Source organism: Melopsittacus undulatus, chromosome 2 (assembly GCF_012275295.1).
Source record: "Melopsittacus undulatus isolate bMelUnd1 chromosome 2, bMelUnd1.mat.Z, whole genome shotgun sequence".
In the NCBI taxonomy this organism is placed as follows: domain Eukaryota; kingdom Metazoa; phylum Chordata; class Aves; order Psittaciformes; family Psittaculidae; genus Melopsittacus; species Melopsittacus undulatus.
Window position 1 is genome coordinate 113,191,748 of NC_047528.1, and position 26,341 is coordinate 113,218,088.

Consider the following 26,341-nt stretch of genomic DNA (forward strand, 5'->3'; position numbering starts at 1 on the left):
TCTTCTCCCTTCTCTCCTTTGCCTTCAGCTGGGTCCTTTCCAACTGCCTTCAGCACCACCCACAGGGATGCTCTGCCCCAGTCCCATGTCCCTCCAGCCACCCTCCTGGGTGAGGCAAAGCCTGTGGTCCCAGTGGGGAGGTCTAGTGGGGCAGGAATGAAGGGTGGCATCAGCAGGGGCTGATTCAGTGGTGGCCCAAGGAAGGTGGGCAGGGATCAGGCAGGGACACTCACCCACGAGGCACAGCAACCTCAGCATGTCTGCCTAGGCGTCAGCACTGGTGGCCTGGGGCAACAATGGAATGAGAAGGGGATGGTGGTGGAATGAGAAGGGTGTGGCATCAGAATGAGAAGGGGATGGCATCACAGTAGGGCTGGGGAAGGACAGATGGAGGGGAGCTGAAGCACAGGGCTGGGGGGAGATGGGCATCCCATGAGGAAGGCAAACCTGGGTTCCACTACGGGGACAAGGCAAGCAAGAGGAATGGGAGCCAAGCAGGGAGCTTACCCCTCTGCTCACTGACACAGTGGTGGCTGGCAGCAACCTGCAACAGCATCTGAGGCATGGCCAGGCTACTCCTGTGCTGAGGGTGCCCCAAAAGTGATACCTTTGGGGTACCTTATATCCCAAAGCATTTTGTGCTCTTCTGCAGAGCAAAGGTGAAAAAATCTCTTCCAATGGCAGGGGATTGAGACACCCCCCATGCCTCCCCAGGACGCATCCCAGCACCGGCTTGCTTTGGGATGCAGTGGGAAGCTGGCTTGATCTTTTCTGGGCAGCCATGCCACTTTCTGAACACCCAGTGAGTCATGGAGCACCCACTGGTCTCCATCTGCCTCCAGCACGGGTGCCCTGAGCACCGCTCTCTGCATGGAAAAGCTTTCTTGGGCAAAAGTGGGAATGGTGCCAGCAAAAGAGGCTTTGGGGCCACCGGTGCAGAGGTGCCCAGAACCCCACAGGGCTGATTTTGAGGGACACCCACATCCATGTGCCCATGCCAGTTCTTACTGCAGAGACCAATGCGTGAGGCACAGACACAGTGACCCACGTGTGCACGCTGTTGATTGCCACCAACACAGCACTTCCCATGGCTGGGCACTTTGTGATGTGAGAGGGAAAGACACAACCATCACCACCACGGGCAAGCAGCTGTCAGGGAGGTTGGAAAGAAAACGCCTGGCACAGCAGCTACAAGTGCAGCTGTAAGCAGAATGCAGGGCAGCACAGTGGCTTTGTGCAGCCGCAGCATCACCCCACAGCCTCCGCTTGGCTGGGAATTGACACCCTTACAGAACCAAAGAGGAGATGCAGGCAAAGCAGAGAGAGTTTTCACCATGTAGCAGGGTGCTGCTGAAGGAGTCACTTCTATCATGAAGCCCAGGAGATTCGAGCAGTATGCAGTGTATACTGCAATGCATGCAACGGCAGCAGAGTGCTGCAGATGCCCTGGCTGTGATTGCAAGGCTGGCACATCACCTGCCAGTCCCCTGAGAAGCCATACAGGCTATCATGGTGAAAGCTCAAATCACTCCAGTCCATTAAAAAGGTGTCCAGCAAAAGCATGTGTCTTTGCTGGTCCCTGCAGGAGACAGGCTGTGGTTTGCTGTAAGATGCCTTGTTGGAAGGTAACGTGTCTGAGATGCTTGAAGCCTGACCATTTATCAACAGCATTGAGCTTTAGGATTTTTTTGCAGCTTCTTAGAAAGACAAAGAGCAGGAGAGATCTCCCAGCCACCTCCTGCTGCTCACATTAAACCAAGCAACGCTGCTGGCACTCACAAATTATAGCCAGTTCCTAGTTTTCCATTGCTTAGCTTGAGACATATTGCTTATTAGCTGATGTGAGACAATTCCAGGTCCTTCAGCTGCCCAGCTCTGCTAATCCCCTCTGCTCCCACATGGCAACAGAGCCCAGGCTGAGTTCTTGAGCAGCTTCTCAGGGTTGCTCAGTGCTGACCTCAGTGGCTGATGGAAATACATGATGTAGGGAAGCACACTAATGTGTCATGTCATACAGTGTTATTAATGTCTGGCAGGTGCTGGCTACACAATCTGTGTGTACATGTGCCAGAAAGAGATTTATGGCTTATGAAAACAGGAAAAAAGAATGAATGGACCAGAGTCCCTGGACATACACTGAGAACTCAAACACAAGGCAGAAGATGAAGGAGCTGTCAGAGCTTGATGCTTGGTTGGTGCTCTAAGTAGCAATGCCTGGGAGATCTACTGTATATTTGGGAAGAAAGTGGTTAGCGATGTGAGGACAGGTTGGCCACTTAGCACTTCTCATGCACTGTGGCATGCCCTGCATTTGGTTCAGGTTGTCTGAATCCTTCAAGGAACTCTTACACCACATGTATTGAGAAGCTGGTCTGCAGCGTGCACACAGCAGGCTTGGGAGACTGTGAGCACAGGAGGCACTGCTGTGATGTGTTGTTCAGCCTGGTTTGTTGCTATGGGGCATTTGTGTTTTAAGTCACCACAAAAAAAGAAGTCATTTTCTGCGGGAGGAACAGTCCTTTGGACAGGACACATCAGTGCTGCAAGCTATGGGGGAGTCTGTTCCTTTCTGCTGCATCAAGCAATGAGAGGGGTCAGTAATGTGGGGATGTTAATCCAGTATTTTCTGATTCCCAAGGGTTAACTTGGCACCTTTAAGCCTCCATCCCTGAGGATGCAGTAGAAGCTGTGTCATTTTTGCACTGAAGCAGATTTGCAATCTTGTTCTCAGAGCCACCATGAAACGGAGTTTCCCGCAGATGCTGTTCCTGAGCTGATGTACACGGCTGTAACCCCCGGGGCCCACATCAGTGTACCTGATGCCAGCAGCAGAGATGTGTAACAGCAGGATAACAACTCACTGGAGTTGTGTTTTCCATGTCGCTATCTGATTGCTGTGTCGCTTCTCAGCTTTGGGAGGGCCTGTCTGGTTTTTGAGGGGCCACCCTCTGGCAGACAAGCTTCTCTTGCAAGTGAGCCTTGTTCTGTTACTGCGGCTGTTTCACAGCGTTTCCCACTCCGTGCATTCCACTACAAACTCCACCACCAGCAGCAATGTCTGAAAACTGGGCCCCTGTGTCCTGGCTTGTCTGTGTTTACAGCACAGGCCCCACCAGCAGCAATAAAGTCACAAGAAAAACCAGCTTCAGAGCCAGAATTCAGCTGTCTGCCCCTAAATCAAGTATCCTGGTGGGTGAACCTCAAGGAGAGGCAGAAGATGGCAGTAGTGCTAGACTGAGATGTGGGACAATGAAGCCACTGGCTGAGAGAGCACTGCACCCCCCCAGCACCTATAAGAGGTGGATTGAGGTGTCCTCCAGTGCTGCATCTGGAGGATGCAGAGCTGCTTCTCAGGAGCATGACTGGGCTCTAGACCAGCTGCCACCTGGTACTTAGGGAAGAGTGGACAGCCCAGCCATGAAGACATCAGAGCCATTGTACAGCAGCTGAGTAAAGGTCCTCTTCCAGTTCAGCTCTAGGGCTTCCATAAGGCAGAAACTGCTTCAAGAGCTCGATTCATAACACCTTCATCCTGGTAGCTATGGGCCTGTGTGAAGGGATGTGGGTACCAGCCCACTCAGACAAGGGCTGAGTTCTCCATCTCCACAGACAAAAGCATCAAAGAGGGTTCTCATTTGAACCAAAATGTTATGAATTGCTGACTTTAATCACAGGTTAAATAGTCTTCATTCCACATTTGTACTTTATTTTGGTAGGTTTACTGTCACTGGTTGAGAGCTATGTGATATGCTGATAAATATAGACTTTACATTAAAATTGGCACTCATTTTAATTTGCTGGATATGTTAATCTATTCACATTTATTCAAGCACTGTACAGTTATAACATGCATTAATTCAGACAATTTACATTTTATTTTGTTAGGAAATAGTGAATGAAGCAATTTTTTACTTGTAATTTAGAAAATGGAATATTTAATTGATTGCAAACCCAGCATTTAAAAATGGTTTCTTGAATTCGTGACACAGCCTCTAATGGAGTGGATTCATAAAAGTGTGCTTGAATGAACAGCTCTGGTCTTTTTAAGGACTCTTGTTTAGTGCAAGAACAACCTGATCTAAGCACAAGGTTATTCCTAGTGAGAGCGGGGTCTTGGTCTACAGAGTTCCAGAGAGGTCTCTTCCAACCTAAATCTTTCCATGGTAACTGAATGGGTTATTCCAATGACTGGATTCTTCAGGCTTTTGGAGTGAGGAGATCTCATGGGGTCAAACTTTCCTTTCTTGCTTGCTGTTGATGTGTAAAATATAACTTCAGCCTTTTCTCCTCCCAGCCTGGTGTTGAATGAGTTATTCCTTCAATGGCAGCAACACAAAGCACTGAAATTACATGGTACATCTGCAAAAACAGACCGAAGTGGGCAACTTGCTGAATACTTTTTCACACCAGACTTCAGGAGCTGAGCGTTTGCCATGGGTTTGCCTGTCCTCAAGACTTGGGCAAAAATGTATTTTTTAAACTAACTCTCCCATTTCTTCCATGTGCTCAGAAGAGGAACCATAAATTATCAGAAATGAAGATGTTTGGCTATTTTTATAAATGAAATGTATTTTATTTGATAAAAGCAGCTATATTTCTTCTAATACTCTAACTGTGAGCTCCACTGAAGAAATGTTCACTTGTCTTTGGAAAGCAAGATGAGACATTTTGTTTCCTTCTATTAGTCCTTAACTGTTGTAATGCTGCAGTGAGTGTCGCTACCCAGCATATATCTGACCTGATTTAGGACTGACAGCAGCCCTACTTTGAAGTGAAAGCTGAACCAGGTGACCTCCAGGGGTACCTTCCAATTCCAAGATATATGTATTCATATGCAGTAACTGTCTCACAAGAATTGATCCCCCAAAATCAAGTGAGCATCACTGAAACACAGCCTATAATTGAGCCTCAAATAGCCTGCTTAAGCACAGAAGCCTTAGTCAACCTGTTCAATAAACAATAAGATAGTGGCTACCACATGGCTCTGAGCGTAGAGTTAGGTAAATAATACCTTAAGAGCATTTAATGACAGGCTGAATGTTGCTGAGCTAGGGTACTAGTTTAATTGCTTGTTGTTTGGAACAAGAAGGTGGTCCCACCAGTGGAAGGCAACAGATGGTGCACATCACACAACGTACACAGTGGTGGCAGAGCCCAGGGAACAGAGCTTGCTGAGTGCATCTGCTTGCTGGAAAGAGGAATACTTTGCTGAACAGTAGGATGAGCCACATTTGCCCATCTTCCTAGGAATGGTGCTCACAGTTGGGGCAAACACAGCTGGACAAGATAAACTGGTTACCTGAGTGCATGGTCAATTATTATTAATAAGTGGGCTCAAAGAGGCTGACAAAAGCCTTTCCTCTTGTCTTCCTGCATGGCTCCAGCTTTCTGAAATCCAGACTTGACTTTACTCATCAACTAGGTTATTTCCAATCACTCTAAAGGGCAATTTCTCCAGCTCCATTTTAGAAAGTGTTTATGTTGCACTGACAGCTGTTCCAGAAATCTGCAAGCTAGACAGTTCTTTAAAGGACTTCATGATTACTTTAACTTAGTGTATCCCCTCTTTAAGCACTTTAAGTCTAGAAGTAAACTTTTTCAGATCTCATACCACTGCAGTGATACAGGTAATGATTTACAGTGATCTTAAAAATAAATCAAGTCATTTTTGACTGACCATTTTTTGCTACTTCTACTTAACCTGATTTTATTTTGTTGTTGACCTGGATTTCCTGCTTGGTTTAGAAAGAAGCAATTTACTTCTCTGTTGTTTCAGTATTTCACATCTGGACTGCAGTGGCAGCCTTCTACACATCCATTGTTAAGGGCCAGCACAGAGTTGGCTCTTTTCCAGCCTTGTAGGCTTTCCTTGGCAGGCCAGAACCTGACAGAGAGCAGACCATGGATGCCTTCGGGTGGCTTTCACAGGCTGACAAGCACCATTTACTGAAGAACACTGATCAAAAAAAGCCTTTGCCCCAGTAGATGCTATTTAAAATCTTCCTTACTGTTTGCCTAGGAAGTGCCTCATCCCATAGGACACCAGCACCAACACAGAATAAATATTTACAGAACACTTCCCCCTCCTCTCATTAGAAACAATTCTGCTGGCTGCAGTTGGTAATGGACACGTGCCATGTTCAATTATACCCAGAACAAAAGGCATTCTAAAAAAAGCTGCTTATGTTTGTAGCCTTGTCGCTTACAGGCTTTGTTCCCAATGGCTTCATTTTTGTACTTTGCCATTTTTGACTTCTACTGATTCTTTTATTTTCTTCCTTTGGTGATTAAAGACTGCACAGTTATTGCTCTTCTCCCCTCTCTTCCAAGGTTAGCTTTTAACATCCTTTCATTTGCATTTATACTTGTCAGCCATTAAAAAAGTCTCAATTTTTAGTCCAAGTTTCCTCTTCCTATGTCAGAGCATTCCCTCAGCTACAGTAAATGTGCCTTGAATGCTGCTGGTTGAAGCATCTCTTTGTTGGACAGAGGCAAGATGCAATGGCAGAATGGCAGGTCAGTGGAGCCTCCCCCCGCAACATTTTCTGGCGCTGAATCAGAACCCAGCCTAGATGTTCCTGGGGCGTTTTGCATCAAGCCATCAGAATGTTCCAATTCTCAGTGTGCCAGGAAGCACCATAGTAACCCTGTGGCCAAGCTTTGGCCTGAAAACAGGAGTATTCTGGTGTAGCTCCCCCCTCTCATCATCCTACACTGACTGTAGAAGACCCGAGACTTGTATTACTCTGGACAGTTAATCCTGCCAAGTAAGCAGCACCTGAATAGGCCATCACCTTCCCGGTGTGGTGTGCAGCAGAGACTTCATTACATGGCCACCTCTTCAAACACCTCTCTGGCACACAGCTCCTAGAGAACTATAGCCATTGCATGGCTATTAGAGGCCACTACAATCCAGTGTCCATCAAAACCAAACCACTTAAGAGGAGTGCTGGCATCTGTTATCACCCTCTCACTTTGTCCAAAGCCCATTCCCAAGTTCAGACCACATCCTCCATTTGCTGTTAGTTGAGCACCCACAGCCTTCTCACCTATTTTAAGATGGCACAGTGCCTCCTGTTACAAAGGCTGTACCAGACACACAACCAACATCTTCCAGAATATACTTCCTGTCTGTTTCAGGGAGGAAGCCCCCAAAAAATGGTCTAAGACAATCTGGGGACTGGGATCCAGACTGTAGCACCACAGACTGTATGAGCTGTAGCCTGGGTAAGAACTTACCTCTGTTTTACTTCTGTGCAAAATGGGAAGCCGAGCACCTCTCTTCGACACAAAAGCGAAGACTGCCTGAATGCTAACTCACTGGAACAGAAGACTCAACACCAGCTTGTGAGCTGAAGGCTTGGGCATGGTGGCCGTACAAGGTTAGAGTAGCATTGCTTTTTACCTACACAGTCCTCTGACTGGTCTTAATAATGAACCCCTAGAAGAACTTTGGCTTCATGACTGCAAGAAGAAAAATGCATAGTCCTCATACAAGTTAGCTATGAGGAAAAACCACTTCATATTTCAGGCGAAAAGCTTAAACCCTCTTAAGTAGCAGAAACAAGCAGGAAAGAGAGATTCAAGCTCATCAATCTCTAGGCCATGCCTACGGAGCTGATAAAGGGGCACTTCAGTATGGATCATCTCCTCACAGTCACCACACACTACACAGAGAGACTCATCTTCAGTAATTGTTTCGGAGCCTTACATTATCTTGGTAACAGCAGCTGGAGTTTCTGGCACCAAGATGATCCAAGGTGGAAGCTATCGGGATATCTGGAAAACCTACCCACGTTCTTGGATGTGTGTGGTTTGTGCTGCTGGCTTGTTTTCTCAGCTGTACTGCCCAACAGCCACAGTGAGGGTTGGCCTTCTATAACCTCCACCTCTCCTCAATTAAGAGAAGACAACTGATGAAGTAAACACCAACAGAAATGCAATAAATGTACCTTGTGAGGGCATGACTGAAGGGGCAGATATTTTTCACAGTCACTAGAAAGCTTAGGAACCTTTTCCAAGTTGCTGAGGTGAGTACCTTGTGAGAGGACACCTGCAACACCAGAGCGGAGCGGCGGGAGATCAGCGTCCAGGAGCCTCACCTCAGAGCGACAAGAGCCGCTGAGGAGAGAGCCTCAAGTTCCCGCCAGAACTTACCCAGGAGCCTCAGCTCAGCTCACGCGAGAGCTGACTCACTGGGGGCGGGGCCAGGAGGAGCAGCACCAGCCCTGATTGGTTAAAATCCTGCCTAGGGAACGCAGCACCCAAGTCTTGGAAGGCGGACACAGGGATTGTGAGAATGAAGACCTTGGGCCCACTGTACGAGAGGATCTGGTTCGAGACCATCTTAAGAACCTGAACGTGCACAAGTCCATGGGACCTGATGAAATCCATCCGTGGGTCCTGAAGGAGCTGGTGAATGAAGCTGCTAAGCCACTGGCCATCAGATTTGAAAAATCATGGCAGTCAGGTGAAGTTCCCGATGACTGGAAAAAGGGAAATATAACCCCCATTTTCAAGAAGAGGAAAATGGATGACCCAGGGAGCTACAGACCAGTCAGTCTCACCTCTGTGCCTGGCAAAATCTTGGAGCAGATTCTCCTGGAAGGCATGCTAGGGCACATGTAAAACAACAAGGTGCTTGGTGACAGCCAGCAGGGCTTCACTAGGGGGAAATCCTGCCTGACCAATGTGGTGGCCTTCTATGATGGGGCTATGGAACTGATGGACAGGGGTGGAGCAGTTGACATCATCGACCTGGACTTGTGCAAAGCGTTTGACACTGTCCCACACGACATCCTTGTCTCTAAATTGGAGAGACATCAATTTGATAGGTGGACCACTTGGTGGATAAAGAACTGGCTGGATGGCCACAAGCAAAGAGTTGTGGTCAATGGCTCAATGTCTGGCTGGAGACCAGTAACGAGTGGTGTCCCTCAGGGATCGGTGTTGGGACTGGTCTTGTTCAACATCTTTGTCAGTGACATGGACAGTGGGATTGAGTGTGCCCTCTGCAAGTTTGCCAATGACACCAAGCTGTGTGGTTCAGCTGATACGCTGGAGGGAAGGAATGCCATCCAGAGGGACCTTGACACACTTCTGAGGTGGGCTGATGCCAACCTCATGAAGTTTAACCAAGCCAAGTGCAAGATCCTACACCTGGGTCGGAGCAATCCCAGGCACAGCTACAGGTTGGGCAAAAAGGAAATTCAGAGCAGCCCTGTGGAGAAGGACTTGGGGGTGTTGATTGATGAGAAAATGAACATGAGCCAGCTTCAGTGTGCACTCACAGCCCAGAAAGCAACTGTATCCTGGGCTGCATCAAAAGGAGTGTGACCAGCAGGTCAAAGGAGGTGATCCTGCCCCTCTACTCTGCTCTCGTGTGACGTCACTTGGAGTATTGTGTGCAGTTCTGGTGTCCTCAACATAAAAAGGACATGGAACTGTTGGAACAAGTCCAGAGGAGGCCACGAGGATGATCAGGGGACTGGAGCACCTCCCATATGAAGACAGGCTGAGAAAGTTGGGGCTGTTCAGCCTGGAGAAGAGAAGGCTGCGTAGAGACCTCATAGCAGCATTCCAGTGTCTGAAGGGAGCCTACAGGGATGGTGGTGAGGGACTATTCATTAGGGACTGTAGTGACAGGACAAGGGGTAACGGGTTGAAACTTAAACAGCAGAGGTTTAGATTGGATTTAAGGAAGAAATTCTTTACTGTTAAGGTGGTGAGGTACTGGAATGGGTTGCCCAGGGAGGTTGTGAATGCTCCATCCCTGGCAGTGTTCAAGACCAGGTTGGATAAAGCCTTGGGTGATATGGTTTAGTGTGAGGTGTCCCTGCCCATGGCAGGGGGGTTGGAACTGGATGATCTTACGGTCCTTTCCAACCCTAACTATTCTATGATTCTAAGTACATTAGGACATTTCCAAGCCTGATTTAGGCAGAATGTCACTTATAACACTGTTCAGGATTATTAGATGAAAAAGCTGTACCACATTCATAATTTAATGCAAAAGCAGAGCTGCAAGAGAAGGAATAACTGAAGAGACTAATTGCTGCAGTTTATTTTGGAGGTGACAGCAAGGCAAACAAGAGTATTTGTTTCAATGAACTTTATTTAACTCTGTATTATACAAGTGGGATCTGAATCCCTAAACTTCCCATCATCAACATAATGGAGAAGCACCACTGCACAATAAGGAAGGCAGAATTTTGGAGCTGGAAGACAGGCTAGATCAAGCCGTTTCTCCCTGTGTGGTCAGAAATTCTTCCTTCTTCACATAATGTGATTCCCAGACCCGCAGGTTTTACCCCAGGAATAAGAGAGACAAAACTAGTTCTAAACACTTTCTTTCCTCCTCTCCCCAACAAAAGAGGCTGCTCAATGCCAGTAGTGGAATGGTTAAAGATAGGGAGTACATTAGGTTTGCATTCTCTCAACCAGCCCACTAGATTAAGAAGTGGCCTGGTTACTCCCTCTCTCCTGAAAAAAAAAATCCAGGAAAATCAAAGACCTAAAATGCTGAAGACTTACCTCCTTTCCTTCCCCCATCCCATAGCCTTGTTCTCTAAGCAGAGAGTAGGCAATGAACTCTGAGGAGGCTGAAGGAAAGCCAAGGAAAATCAGGGGCTACCTGAATCCCTGGGAATCTGGTGGCTACCCTGGTGCCCTCATTCATTCCCTTTGAGGCTCAGAGACCTGTTTGGAATAGTACACAGAGAAGACCCCTCTTAAGGATTCGGAAGCACCCAGGGATACAGAACACAGAAGCCACCGCGAGGGTACACACCATTCCAGGAAGGGCCCAAACCACAAACAGGGCAAGACTCCCCCCAGCCAAGGCCTCAAGGGCTGGGGGAGCTGGGACGAGGCCCTGACAGGGGGAAGAAAGCTCCTGCAGCAGGACTGAGGGCTCATGGGATTTTACTTCTTCTTCCTCTCCTGGGAACAGCGAGGGCAGAACCTGATAGAAAGGGAAGTAAAAGCCTTTAGGATTTTAGGGCATGACATGAACCGTGAACATACAGTCCCAAAGGACCTTTTCCAAGGTCCCTGACAAAGCCTCTCTTCTGCCACTCAGGACCTCCCCTTCCCAAAGACCAATGTGCTCTCCATGTTGCTTGTTCACTTACCATTTTCCTCTTGGTTTTGTTGTCAGACCCACACAAGCAAAATGAAACCATTCAATGGAACACTGTTGGGACAGAGAGCAGTCAGTTAAAAAGCCATTGTCTTCTGAAATCATTCCTTCTGGGCTACAAGAATTTCCCAACATTAGATCACAGACTCCTAAATCCCTAGCAGTGATCAGGGAATGAAGACTCAAACCCAACCTATACATTGTTAGCAAGAACTCCCCTTTTCTCTTTCTAAGTGTGGGGGCAAGAAAACAACCTATCATTTCAAGGAAAACTTGAAGAGGCACTTAAGTCCTAGTAAACCACTCTTCCACCCGTCCACACCACCTGAGGTAAGCCCTCTTCTTGTCACTGCTTGCTGTATCAGGCCCTGCCTGAGCAGGACAAGACTTTCTGTGCAAGACTCTCTCCACCATTTACACCAAGAGCAGGCTCTTACATCTGGGTTGTCGCAGCCAATCATCTCCCCATAGGAGACCTGGTGGCAGAGGCAGTAAGTAGGCTCATTGGGGTCAACCGGCATATCCAGTACATCCGAAGGGTGCACATTTCCAAAGGTGACTGAAGGCATCCCATACTCTGTGCTACTGTAGACAGGAATAAAGTAGGTCAGCAAAATAACTGGCTTTGTGTCCCTTCATTTCTCCCAAGACAATGTCCTTGTTTGCTAGAGACAGTTCATACACCCAAGTTCACTGAGTGACCTGCCTTCCCCTTCATGCCACACTCCTCTGAAAGAATTAAAAGGTCTCCTTCATCCTGCTTCCCCAAAACAGACACTGTCTAGTTTGGGTGTGGGCCAGATCCTTTGCAGGGAGGTTGGCTAGGCCTCCTTGGTCTGATTTGTAGTGCTGCTCCTCATTCCCACAAATCTCTTAAAACACTTACGTGCGGACAAGCTTCAGTTTCTTTTGGGCAGCTTTTGGTGCTTCCTCATCAGAGTTTTTCCCTTTAGAGCGAGCACGGGCAGCTTTCTTCTCTTTTTGGGCTCGGCCCTCTGGTAAGAAGAAACAAAGGTGGTTCAACTGCCACCCTACCAAAATAGACACCTGATAGTAACAACCTCTCCATCACTAAAATACACTCCCATTTCAGAGTGTATATTGGCTTTGGGCCATGCACCCCATCTTAATTTTATCTAGCAGCCTTGAATATGCTCACACCCAAGAAGAGCCCAGGTCACCATCTTTTTACCTGTCCTTCAGATTCCAGCGTAACAGTCTTTGATCTGTACCATTCCAGTGCCTGCCTTCATCCCCACCACTTCCATAGTCACTTGGCTGCCTCCTGTATCAATCTGCAGCCCAGTGGTGGTACTCACTCTTCTTGCCCTTGCTGGAAGAACTGTCATAGTCACTCGACTCTATCTGCTTCTCCTTCAGGTCTGCTTCAAAGCGAGCGAGGTCTGTGTCCAGCCGACGGATGTGCTTATCCACCTGCAAAGATGAGGGACCGTGAGCTACCACACAACACAGCCCAAGAGGGCAAAGAGGAGAGGGCATGGGGCTTGCACTAAAGAGCTGAGAAGCAAGAGTGGGTAGGGCCTAAAAAGAGATCAGGGCCTTCCAAGACTGGGGTCTTTAGCACAGCCTTTCACACGGTAAACACTAGACACTTCCATCCATACCATCTCATAGGTCTGCATAGCCAGCTGAACCTTGTCGTCCCCAAACTCCTTGCATTTCCCATAGGCCTCCTGGATTTGCTTGAGAAGCCCCAGTTTTTCCTCCGAAGACAAAGTCCGTGCATTGCTGATATACTCTGTGGCCAACTTATCGATCTCCGACTTGAGGTCTGAAACAAGTTCACCATTAAATACATATGTACACACATATGCCCATACACTACAGCCCTCCATTAAGAGAGGCTGAAGGATCAAGAGCAGCTGTAGGCTTCCTCCCCTGCCCTGAGATCTCCACTGATCAAGGCAAAGAAAGGAAAAAACTAGCCAAGCTGCATCCTTCCTGTCTCACCAACAAAACCATCTCTAAGCCTCACCTTCTGTTCTCTGATCCAGGTCTCGCATGAGCTGGAAGTTTCTCTGCAATTCAAATGGCAGGTTCTCAATACCTGCAGGGAAAGGAGGATACACGGAGAAGTCAGGTTCCTGTCCATGATGTGAAGGCAGGAACAAAGGTAACTGATATAACAACACATACACTACTCCAGTGATTCCCAACACCCTTTCCTGGTGCACAGTAGTGTGCTTCCCTTTGTTGTCAACTCTAAAGGAGACAGATTATAAAAACATGATGTATTTAATCCAGGAGCATAGTTCTATAATAAATATTAGATAACGGAAAACTGCTGTCAAGCATAAAGGCCTACATTAAGAAAGCAGAAAACCAGAATTTGTAAAGTCAGTCATTATAATATAGAATCATAGAATCCCAGACTGGCTTGGGTTGGGACAGACCTTGAAGCTCATCCAGTTCCAACCCCCTGCCATGGGCAGGGACACCTTCCATTAGAGCAGCTTCCTCCACACCCCATCCAACCTGGCCTTGAACACTGCCAGGGACAGGGCAGCCACAGCTTCTTTGGGCACCCTGTGCCAGCGCCTCAACACCCCCACAGGGAAGAGCTTCTGCCTAAGAGACCATCTAAATCTCCCCTCTGTCAGGTTAAAGCCATTCCCCTTGGCCTGTCCCTACAGGCCTTTGTTCAAAGCCCCTCCCCACGTTTCTTGTAACCCCTTTAGGCACTGGGAGCTGCTCTAAGGTCTCCCTGGAGCCTTCTCCAGGCTGAAAAAGTCCAATGTATCCATACGAGAACTCCATTCAATAATGGAAAAAAATAGTACAGCAGCTGGTAACTAATGCCATTTAGTTATTTCTATACAAGGATGTACAAATTGAAGTTGACTGAATGCTAATTCACTGAAAAGTGAGTCCATTTTAGTGCATCCATTTTACATATTGGGGACAGGAGACACTTTGTGAAGAGCCAAAGACCAAATCTGGGACAGGACAAGGAGTGGTGAACAGCAGTCTTAACCCTATGTCACATGTTCCTTGTTTTGCCTTCTGCACTGTAATCTCAGTGTGGTCTGTCCAACACCTGGAAGGATGCTACTATACATTGTGAATAATAAATGTTTGTAGAGCTCAGAATGAGCAATGTGAAGTTGATAGTTAATTTTCAGTGTGCTATGCTACTCACGCCCTAGGCATCACCAGATGCTCAAGTGACAAAGCTGACAAAAACAATTCTCATTTTTCCATGCCTGTCTAATTAAAGCAAGAGCTGGTGTCACTGCACTGACCTCAAGTCCAAGCTTGGTTATTGTCACCTTTATACCTAATTAAAAACAAATAAAATACAGAAAGGTTGGGGAAAAACCTTTTCAGAAACACAAGCATGTCTGCTTCCTGAACCCACTCTCCAATACATAGGGAGTGTGAACTGTGTCTACCCAGCATCAAAACCATCCAAGACATCATTCCCAGCAGCAGTCTCTACTGTCCCTGCCACATGTTTCTACAGCAGAGGCACTCCCCTGAAAGGTCTGTATGCAAATGGCAGGTTGTAACAAGCACTACACAGGGCCATGAAGTAAGCCCACTGTGTGTGCCTCACTCTGCTCAGAAGCTGGTCCTTTAACTTCTTTCTTGCACAAATGGAACATACAAAATTACATACAGAATCCTTCTAAGTAATGAAGCTATTACTTCAACAGAGTTTTGTTGTCATTTCTAATGTAAACATCTTAACAATGCTCAGATAGCAGGTGTCCTCAAGCACACAATCACACAGCACATACAATACACATTGGCCCCTACATTCAGGGACAGTTAACAGAACAAAACCAAAAAATGAGGAAGTGGCAAACTGAAGGCTGTGCATTCCCAAATACAATACTTCCATGTTTGTCCATGACGGACTTCACACAAGGTGCAAGCAGCTGACTACCAGATCACATCCCTACAGCTCAAAAACACAACTCAGAAGACAAAAGGGAGACAGTGCTGAAGATTATCATTGCTTACAAAGGGAATGTATGGCAAGGATGAAATCCAGTTTAGGAATCTCAAGACCATGCCTTTTTCTTTCCCGCAATCCCCAGTCTTGTTAAGTCCAAACCTCTCAGTGTATACAACAAACGAAACATGGATTATACTGCAGCATGCTACTTTCCATTCCTCTCCAAAGCACCCCCTGCAGAAGACAAGACAGGTATTCTCTAGAGAAAAACAGCTTCTGTTCTTGGACTGTACACAATATGTCAAGTGTACACTGAGTTTATCAATGCTGGAAGATCTCAACTTCTGAATTCTTGATTTTGTAGTTTTAGAAAAGGATTAATGTAATTTCTTTTTCTAAAAAGGAAAATCGGTAAAAGCACAAATTCTGCTGGGTGTAGCCAGTTTTCCCTCAGCCAGGCTAGAAACCTTTAGACAGTGAGCACCTGAGCTTGCACAAAAACCAGTAGGATGCTATTGTCCGAGCAGAACCACTCTACATAAGGTTCTGGTCACATATCACAGTGATCTTTTCACAGCAGAAACACAGGCAGGACTTTGCTTCTGTGCCAGAACCTGAAAGGGACCAGGGAGGTTGGATGATCTTTAAGGTCCTTTCCAACCCTAACCATTCTATTATTCTATGCTCTAGTTTTTCGAGCTGTTAGTGTAAAAAATGTGCCACCAGCAGATGCCCTCATCTGGGAAGCCTCTGTCTTCCCTTTGCCTCTACATGCCTGGTCTCATCTTTTCAGCCCATGTCATCAATCCTTCAGAGCACATGCCACCTATCCCAGTGCCTGCAGCCTGGTTACCCCTTCTCCCCACATGCAGAGCCCTCTGCTCCCAGCAGCCCTTGGCAGCACCAGTGAGGCTTCACCCAGCTCCGTCTCTGGCCTAGCAGACACTGAGCACAGACACAGTTAAACATGTATGAGCACTGATCTTCCAGAGGCTCATTAGCTGGGCAAGGTTTCCACAGGGACTGATGAGACAAACCCCTGTCATTTGAATTCCTCCTCTGCTAAACCCAGCAAGATTTCCTAAAACTGCAGCAAAATGTTCCACCTGCAACTCTGTTATTGGACCAATGTTCTGTAATTGCTTCATCAGTAAATTGGGAGAAAATGAAACAAGTGACAGTACAGTGACTTTACAATCAGAACTGGTATAAAGACACTTTATCTATTCATCTGAAAGAGGGAGGAAGCCGAGTGCACAACTACAAATTATGATCTGGAGAGTGTGGCAAGAACAAAAAGCACAGCAAGATAAAGCTGCAACTAAGCAAGTTTTAACTGAGCAACAAACTATTTGTATTGTATATAGTTTTGTCTAACTATGAGAAAGTTTTCTGCTGTCTGCAGCTTAACTCAAAAGCTCTTGCATACTCTTATACAGAAGTGATGCTCTGCATCACAGAATTTTATTACACTGGTCAGAACACTTGCTGGAATTGCTTGGCTTGTGCTGTGCTAGTGACTGGACATCACCACCCTTACAGTCCCATTGAAAAAACCAAAACAAGCCTAAGAGTTAAGTTTCCATTTCCTTATTCCTACCAGTGCAACACTTTACTCAGTCTTTTTCAAAACATTCCTGTTACTTATGGAATTTTGCTTCCTCCTCTTTTTACAGTGAATGTGCTCTTATTGTAAGATGCACCTGAACTTTAAATGACTGAATACTATCTATCATAAAATACCCAGATAATTCTCACATTCTGAAATGGATCACAGTAAAGGAAAACCACCCTCGAGGCCTCCTTGATCACTACAGCAGGCAGCAGTCACTCTGCGTCAGACAGGCAACAACCCCACAGAAAACTAAAGAAAATTGAGAGCCTCTTTTTACATGAAATGGCAGCAGGAGAGGAAGAGGAGGATGGTGAAGATGTACAGTGAAGAAAGCGGCTGGCAGCCTGGCCCAAAGTGTGGGCTGGCATCAGTGCAACTATGTCCATGTGCACAGGTCCATACAGCCACGTGCAGCCCCACTGTGCCCCACTCATTCCTCCCACAGCATGATTAGCCTGAAAATCATCAGCACAGGTCTCTCACTGAGATTCTTCCCACTTCTTCCTTTTCTTACCCTGTTTTAAGTTGACACAAGCTAAGGTCTCTCTACCTAACTTCATCTTTCCTTTCCTTAATTCTTAACCCTTCACTACTCCCTTTCTTTTCTAATATATTTTATTCTTTCCTTATCATTCCTTCCCTCATTCATTCCTCTGCAGGCATCCGTAACCATGATGCCTTGTCCCTTCAGAAACACACATTCTCACTCTCCAAAAGTCAGAATCCATCACCACCCTCCTTCCCCTCCAATTACTATCATTTTATCTATTTCTTTATAAAAACACATGTGGGGTGTCATGAGGTGCATCTGCTTCAGGATCTGTCCAAAGAAACAGGTATCAGTCAGCAAGGACAGTCAATATACCAGCCACAGAAACCTAATACTACCTCAGAGAGTGGACCCTTTTCTTGAGGAGAGAGGGCTCCTTTTGTTGTCTTATTATTAGTTTAATGCTACAGTATCCAAAGCCAAAACAGTAGGCAATGTTGTTAAGTCTCACAAAAGAGATCTTTCTTGCTGTGTTAAAGATTAACCTTTGATTTCAGAAGCTTGGAGGGACTGGAAGACTGACATGTCAAATGAGACTTGCACCACCCCAGGCATTCCCAGCCAGTAACAGACCTGCAAAGGCAGGGACCACCACCAAAGAGATCACAGGGCTGTTTGCCAAAATGGTCACATCACATTTGCTGTTGGGCAAGTGAAAAAATGCAGAGGAAATGTAGTATGCTTTGTCTTGTAAAGCCATCTTGCATCAACTCTGATAAAAACACTGGTCAACAACAAAACCAATTTTGGATGAGCTGGTCATTAACAATAATAAATGTATTCACTTAGCGTGGGCTACGCCACACTATGAATCACCAAATTCTCTCCCCTGCATGAGATCTTTTGTAATTTTCTACAGATCATGTATGCTGCATCATACATGCAACTAATCCAAAGTCTCAGGAAGGTGAAAGGCATCTTTCGCTATGCTATAACAACTTAAGACATTTGCATATCTGCAGTATGGCGTGAGAAATCGTAGAGGCATGAATGGGAGGGTATGGCTGCATGCTACGCTGCAGAGGGGATGAGAGTAATGACAGGAGGCAAAGCAAGGGATAAAAGAACTGCTGTGGAATTTGGAATGCAGCCAGGACTGGGAATAAATGAAGGGCTGGCCTACAGCAAGTCCTGACATCACACCCATGCCCTCTCATCTTGTATTAAGATGACAATGCACATCATGCCCTCATTTGATGAGGCTCTACAGAGGAAAATCCAGACAGATGCAGCTATTCCAAAAGAATAATCCTATTTTACAGGGTTAACTAACGTTATCAAGGAATTAAAAGACATTCCCATGTCAGTTGTAGGACAAAAAGATGACTTTCGAGATGGCATATGCTGCTTCTGTTGCTCTGTGCTTCTGTTGACAGAAGTTTCCTAGTATTGACAAGCCCTGGACTGGTGCAACACTATGTGCCTATTTACATACGCAAGTGGAAGGAGCAAAGGAAACCTGAGGCCTCCCTAGTCAGTATAAAAAAGGGAAAAAATCCAAAAGAAAATTACTACACAGTACCATGGTAACTTACCAGCTGAGGACTCCTCATCTAAGTCTGTTGTCTCCATCATCCTCTTCACTGAGGCAGATATGTCCTAGTGTCTGCTCCTGGAACAGGTCCTGACTGGTGGCCTCCAAGACAATGGAATTAATATCAAGCAGCCATCCAAGTAGACAGGCCAGTGACATCCTTCTACTTCTTAAACTCACCAAGGTTACTACTAGCCCTCTGCTCACTACTCTCCCAAGCATTTAGGTCTAATTTAGACCAAATGACTGCAGAATCTAGCTCCTCAGAGGTTTGGGGTGGAGGAAGATGGAAACACTTTTTATTGTTTTGTTATCATTCCTTACCAACATCTCATGGTGACATTTACTCAGTAACAGACCAGTTCAGCCATAGGGAAATTTGAACTTCCTTCCAGTCTGGCACACACTTCCCAACTGACACAATGTGTACTCCCCATTTGCAAGGCAACTAAAGCAATAGCCTCATCAGTCCAGGTAGGTCATATGTTGTGGACAGTGTTAACTGGAACCAGCAGGGAAGGTGCTGTTTGAGAAAGTGCACCCCACAAACATGACCTTTCCATCCACCTCAGCTATGTGAGCAACTGGGCAGACGTCCTCAGCAGTAGAACATAGGTAGGTGAGTGGAGATGTCACTTTGTAATAAATTCAGATGCCAGACAGTTGAGGAGAGCTACATGCCTTCATTCTGAGGCCATAAAAAAAATAAACCTGTGTGTTGTCACTAAGTATACTTACTTTATTCTAATACCCACTAGGTGGATAAACCTAGAAAGCACTGAGGGTAGAAAATATATGTGGTTGTAGAGCAGTCCCCTGGACTGTAAAGACAATCCCTATGCTCATGGCACATTCACATATGAACAGAAACTTGCAGAAAACTGTTTGGGACTGTTTCCTAATATGTGTACTTCAATGGTGCCTAAAGAAGCTCTGCAATCCTTTCAAAAATTCCAAACATGAAGAAAATTCATCATCTGGAAAATCTGTATTAGTCACCCTTCCTTTCTCCCCCTCAAAGCCCCCACTACAGTATTTCTAAACCCGGTATGAAAGCAAAGCACAGTAACTCAAGTTTGAGCAAATACAAATTAATGAGTCTCCAGGCACATTCAAGCTTCTCATCACAAACCACTGTTTCCTTCTTATTCTTCCTCCATTCCTTTCTACATCTCTAACTCCTTTGCACCCAGTTATTCCCCTACTAAAGCTGCACTGCTTTCTTGGCATGAGGAAAAGCCCTTTAGTATCTTGCTTTCTCCCCTCAGAAGCAGGCATAAAATGGTTTAGAGACCAGGAGAAGGACAATCTTTGAAGTGATGGAAATCTTTTCATGCTTAACTTCAGCCACTGAAGAAAACTGAGGAAAAAGACTTCCTCAAAGAAAAACAGTGGGGAAGAAGGGAAAAAGAAACATTCCTCTTCTTTCCCTTCCCCAAATCCTTTGGCTCAGTATAGTCATTGAAGGGGCAGCTTCACTAGGATGAAGGAAGGAAGGTGATCAGAGTGGAGTTCACCTATCAGGATGTTCAGCACAGAAGGAATGTGTATATTTTTCTGCTGCAAAAACGTCTGCTAGGAGCATAATACATTTCAGACAGATACGCTTTGCAATTGAAAGCTTAGAGCAAAGGTAAGGGCATGCTTAATCCTAGGTTTGAAATTACAGCAAGGACATGAAAGCTACTGACATACCAGACTCAGGAAGCTGCCAGACACCTTTTACTAAGAGAACTGTTGGTAACTTGGCTATTCCACAAAAATCTCCTGGAAAAGAACTTTAAATGTCCAAAGGAGAAAACTCAGAATTTATGAACTGAGGCTGCATACAGAGCTTTGTCAGGCTGCTTGTGCAGTGTGACATTTAGTTTTTAAGTACATAACCACATGGGATTTTCATACAAGGTATTTCTCATTCCCTAGGGCCTGAGCAGTAATTCAAAGTTTTATTTTATTCTCTTTGCTCAATACAGAGTCACACATACACAGCCCAAAAGCCAAGCTGAAAACTGACCTAGTAATCAGCTTTTCAAGGTGCTCATTATTGTGACACTAGACTGCTTTTTCACAAGCTGCTGTGGAGCAGCCTACTTCCCTTCCCAATAAAATGAAGGTCAAGAGATTTACTGAGGCAAAGAGATTAAAGGCAAGAAGACCAGCTAATTACAAACATACCTCTTGAAATGTCTAAAAATGCTTCATAGCCTGACTTCTCAGAATTATCTGCTCAGAGCAGACTTCAGTTGCAGCTATGAACATTCAGCACATCTGCTGCTCTGACTACAAATTTGCACTCATAATTTGAGGGAAGCACAGCCCACGCAAGGAGAACCTGTAAGAAGTGTGACACCCCCCTCCCCCCCCAAATAAACAAATCCATCAAACTCACTTTGTCAGAGTGGTATTCAACTGCCTCAACCATGAGACCACCTTTTTTTCTTCCTACAATCTTCACTTAATTCATTATATACCTTCCTTTCTTCAAGGATATGAAGAGGTCCTACAAACAACTGCCCTCTTTCATCACACACTCCTCATTCATTCCCTGAGCAGATCCAGCCAGTAAACCATATGAAAGAGAATCTCTGTGGGAGGAAAAAGAAAATAACTGAAAACTGTCTGCATTAGCACTATGACACTAAAAGAATTCCATTCCAAGAAGGACATGTAAATATTAGACATTTTTAGAAGAGCTGACCAAGGGTTCTTCTCTATTTATTTCAATTTTCAGGATTTTTTTTAACATTAGTGAACTGCTTTAAAACTGAACTGAATGTTTTTAAAGACTGAGATAATGTTTAAAAAACAAAGGGAAGGAATGAGGGAGGGGGAGGCTGAATGCTGTCAGGCAAGCATGAAAAGAAATGGAAGAGCTGATCTGAGATCACCTCAAAGAATTAAACAAGGGCGACAACACAGACTAAGTGGTAAACTTGCCTCACTGGACCTTTTGTAGTAAGAGCATACATTTCATCAATGAAAATAACTTTTTTAAGTCATAAGACTACAGCTTGCATCAAATACTCGATGTGGTATCAGGAAGTATCATGCATAACAAGCTAGAATAAGAAAACAAGCATAAGATATATTAAAGACTTTAAACTGCTACATAAGGCTTTGGAATGCATTATAGAGATCCATCAGCAGTGGCTGCACCACTCATGCAAATCACACAGAAGCAGTTCTTGATCCAACAAAAGAAGAGTTAGTCACTTGGACGTGAGTTGCAGACTGGAAGAACGAGAATGGAAGGAACAGACCACTGGGACAGCAAGAGACAGCCTGACTGCAAGCAAATACTTTCCATCAAGTTTTACAGGGGTAATACATTTAGGAGCAAGCAATACAATTGATGGATAAAGGATGCTGGACTGTATTTCTAATAAATAGAAGACCGTATCATTTCAGTATCATGGCAGATAGTTACCTGAATCTGAGCTTCCAGCTGAAATGCAACAGTCAACAGAGATAAGGGCATACCCAACAGATGAACGATACCCTGACTTTGGTTAGTACCATGAAGAAGACTGGTTACTAAAGAACTGTATGCATTTTCAGAGAGTCAGAACTTCAAGTAGGATGTCAGAAGATTAGAGCAGGCTTGGAGAAGAACAACACGGGTTATTAGAAACCTGAAAATGATGTTATTACAGGCAGTTCTTTTCTTTCTTCTCCCCCTCCCCCCCAGGTTACCAGAAAGAAGATACAGATTTCATCAATTGCAATCTACACAGAGAAGAAATTTTTAGTATGGGAACACTTCAGCATGGCAGGTGAAAGGCTCTGTAGGTGCAATGACTAATTATTGGAACTGCAAAAATTAACTACAGTCAAAAATCACAAAACCATGCCAGGAAAGCCTATCAGCAAACTAACTTACTGAAGACTGAGACAGATGTTCTTTAACTCTAAGTATTACAATTCATATGACGTGTTTTTCTGAAAGAAACCTTTTTTCTTCTCTCAAATAAGTACTTTTAGATTGTGCACATACTTAAAAAAAGAAAAACATCTTAAAAATGACAGTCCATACTCCCTTATTAATATCCACCCTTCAACAGGGCAAGACTGTCTAGCACAATTGCAGGACCACACATTTCAGCTGAGAGAGAAAATCTGACATTTTCTCTGCATGCTTCTACTGAGGGGAACAGAGAAGTTTCCACAGGGGTCACTGCTTGTAGCTGAGAGTGACAACAAAATCCAGAAGTGTCTGACTTTGGTGGCAGCACTCTAGCCAGCAAACTCCTCTACAACTTCCTTTCTCTCTGACTTGGTACCTACTGTACCCCTCCAAACTCAGCGGTGTATATTTCTCATTTTTGCCTACCATCTGCAAACCCCTGTCTTTCAATTCTTTATCTTCACACTGCAGCTCTTACTCCAAATACACTTGTGCTCACTCAATAGCAAACCCCATACACTTACTCCTCACCATCTGTATCTTTCTTCTCTTGCCTAGTCTCTGTCCTCCCAGCTCTTGGCCATCTTTGCTGAGGAGCCTGAGTCAACTGCATTCTTCCACAACAGAATGAGAAGAGCAGATAAACATATGCTCTTGAACAGCAGTCCTTGCTCCTCTTAACAATCTGCCTTATCCACCTCCTCTTCCTAGCTTTTGCAGCCTCCTTCCTAGCAGTTCCTAGATCCTTGCATGTTCACTTCCAGCTTCTTTCAGCTTTCAATTAAATGTATTATTGTTCTTAAACTTTCTTAACTTAATCTTCAAGAGGTTTCCTTTCCTAATGACAAAAGGAGCACTGCAGACACAAAGATTGAACCCACTTGCCTCCATATCAATGCCATGTCCTCTCTGTGCTGGAGGAAACCCAGTGCAGCAAAACAACTGAATGACCAAGCTGCAGTGTTTCTAAGCATATACAAATAGATAGCAAGAGCTTTAACTTGGCCACGTATAGCGAATTAAAACACGTTACTAGAACTACCACACTTTAACCACTGCACCCCATGAACATGATGCCCCACCTCTAGTGCTGAGGCAGATGAGAATGAAAATGTGAAAACAGCATTCCTCAAAGCACAGGTTACTACCTCTTAAACCGTTAGTTCATTCCTTCAAAAACAATTGTGATTAGCCTACTCGTCTGTTTTAAGAACACAGGGCTAAAATAGGCATCAAAAGTCTTATCCCCAGAGTCTGACAAAACACCGTAAGGCAGGAAGACTTCAAAGAAGGGCTCCGATAACGCTACAAACTCCGTTAGTGTTTAGAGAGCAGCAAGACAGGACTGCACGTGTAAAACCACAGCGCAGGAAGCGAGCTAAACCACCTCCCGACACACACGAAAGCTGTCTGTGCCTGGATTTCACCAGCCGGGCACTCTATCCCGGGAAAGCCACTGACAGCCGGGCTGCCGCTCCCGAGAGGAGGCGGCTGAAACAGCGCTGGGCTCCTTGCTCCGGGGACAACCAAACGCTCGCCGCCGGTGTCAGCGGGGCTGGGCTACCATCGGAGCCACAGCCGAGCCCGTCCCCATGGCGCAGGGACATCCGGTGCCACCGCCGCCACTTCGAAGCGGCCTCGAGTCGCCTCTCCGCGGCGGGCGGGGCCTCTCCGCAAGGCCCCAGGCCGGGCCAGGCTACCTGCCGCCAGTGAGGCTCGGAGCAGGCCGCGAGAGCCGCGGGCAGGGGCGCAGTCAGCCCCCAGACAGAGCTCGGACCCCGCAGGGCCCCGCCCCGAGCCGCGGTCCGTCCGTGCCAGGGCGGCCCCAGCCGCGGCCCCGGCCCCGCCCCCGGCGGCTCTTACTATCCAGGTAGTGCTCCAGGTACATCCCCGCCGCCATCTTGGGCCCGCACACACGGGCGCTTCCGGCGGGAGCCGGACGCCGGGGCTTCCCCCCCCCCGGCTCCGGAAACAGCGCTGCCCTGCTGCGGCCGCCGCTTCCGCCCGCCGGCCCGGGCACTTCCGTGCGCTCCCTCCGCCATTTCGGGCCCTGTGGGACTGCCCCTTCTCCCGGGCCGCCGCCTCAGCAGCCCCGGGGTGACGGAGGCAGGGTGACCTGCGGGGGCAGCCCAGGCCGCCCCGCCGCTGGTTGTAGACAGGAGGCTTAGGAGGGGCGGCCCGGCTGCAGGGCACGGGGGGAGGCGGGGAGCAGGCCGGTAAATACCTGCTGCCTTCATCGCCACAGTAAAAGAAACGGGCTCCGTCTTTTGGAGGCTACGGAGGTGTCTCCTGGGCACTCCGGAGGATAATCTGGGGAGGAAGTGCTGTTAGTTTGTTACGGTCCTCTTCATTCACCATGTAACTCGCCAGCGACAAGAGAACCTACTGCTGTGCTGCTACAGAGACTGCCTTTGCTGTACAATGATCATGGCACAAACTTAACAACTGACAAACAATGAAGTTCAAGGTGTGGCTCCGTGCTCTTTTCTCCCCCGCGCCAGACACTTTCATGATCATCCATCATTAGCACCTCTAGGTTAGAGATCCTCCCGGTCAGGAGTCATTCCCCAGCCTGCCCTTTACTAGTGAGTGCACATGCAGGGTATGGTGTCTGCCAGGTCTCTTCAGGAAGGAGGATGAGGTCACACCTTATGAAGGAGCCGAGACAAAATTACCTTATTGCTTTTGGTCCTTCAGGTGTGGAATATCCAGGATGGTTGTGTCAATAGGTCAGCATTAATTCAGCATCCCATAGAGTTTAGGAGGCACTGGGGTTTTTTTGGCAAATGTTACATTTCATCCACTTTCCTCCTGCCTGCTCCCCTATATCTGTAAGTTTCCCCTAACAGACTGTGTAACAACACTCATGGCTCAGGATTGGGTGCTGCTAGATTCCAGCCATGAGATGTGACCAGCCTTGTTTCTTTCCTCCCAAAGGTTTTCCAAAACACTTATTTATATGGATATACTGGGATGAAGTCCTCCAGCAGCCTGCAATGCAAGACTGAGGTGCTCTTATAAAAATTAATCACAGCTTAGAACTACTAACCATCTACCTGTTAAACTATTGGGTTAATTTAGAGATCCCCTGTGTTCTGAAGATTCTATGTTTTCCAGTCCTATTCCTATAGCCATTTATATATGACATATTTTTAATGACTCAAAACACATTTCTTACTCATCTCGAATCCTGTATGAAGCAGCTGGCTTCAGTTACCAAAACATTACTGTTAAACCACACTTGGTTTTACTTGTATAAATTGCCTTACTCTCTTAATTAAGAAGGATGTGGCCTCTACATTAAAAGAAATGGTTTCCTATACCCTGTCACAGGAGTAAGTCATCATTCCCCAGACACATCCAGCTTGAAGCTACCAGGCTGAATGGAGCCTATGTTAAGAAGAAGGCATTCTTAGACATCACCAGTTTGGTTAAGAGGCCACCTGGGAATCCCACTTTATTCTCCAAGTCAAAGCTAGGAGGTGTCAAAACACTAGAGCCCTGAAATGCAAAGACAAGCTCTCTTTGGACTTGTTGCCAGTGCTGATAAAGACAGGGAAAAGAGAAGACTCTTGCCTAAAATCTAAATGGTAAACCTTAGTGGTGTACAAATGTGTCTGACTTCCTTAACTACCACTGTGAAGTAGGAAAACAAAGGGAAGAGGCAGTTTTGTTA

At 46.1% G+C, this 26,341-nt stretch overlaps 1 protein-coding gene across 5 annotated transcripts; it reads right to left on the reverse strand.

Moving 5' to 3' along the window:
• Window positions 1-10,049: 10,049 nt before the first annotated feature.
• ING4 (inhibitor of growth family member 4) lies at window positions 10,050-24,604 on the reverse strand. Of its 5 annotated transcripts, none has more exons than XM_034073828.1 (10): window positions 24,529-24,595; window positions 21,233-21,346; window positions 18,763-18,863; window positions 13,137-13,208; window positions 12,766-12,932; window positions 12,460-12,574; window positions 12,027-12,135; window positions 11,578-11,725; window positions 11,133-11,194; window positions 10,050-10,963 (listed from the first exon to the last, which is right to left on the reverse strand). In XM_034073828.1, exons 3-10 carry the CDS (start codon window positions 18,800-18,802, stop codon window positions 10,924-10,926), a joined length of 753 nt encoding a protein of 250 aa, XP_033929719.1. In that variant the 5' UTR covers window positions 18,803-18,863; window positions 21,233-21,346; window positions 24,529-24,595; the 3' UTR covers window positions 10,050-10,923. The 5 variants fall into 5 exon arrangements, with proteins under 5 accessions (XP_033929719.1, XP_033929697.1, XP_030902733.1 ...); XM_034073806.1 differs by having other exon boundaries at window positions 21,151-21,346; XM_031046873.2 differs by lacking the exon at window positions 24,529-24,595 and adding an exon at window positions 22,189-22,207 and having other exon boundaries at window positions 21,151-21,346.
• Window positions 24,605-26,341: the final 1,737 nt, after the last annotated feature.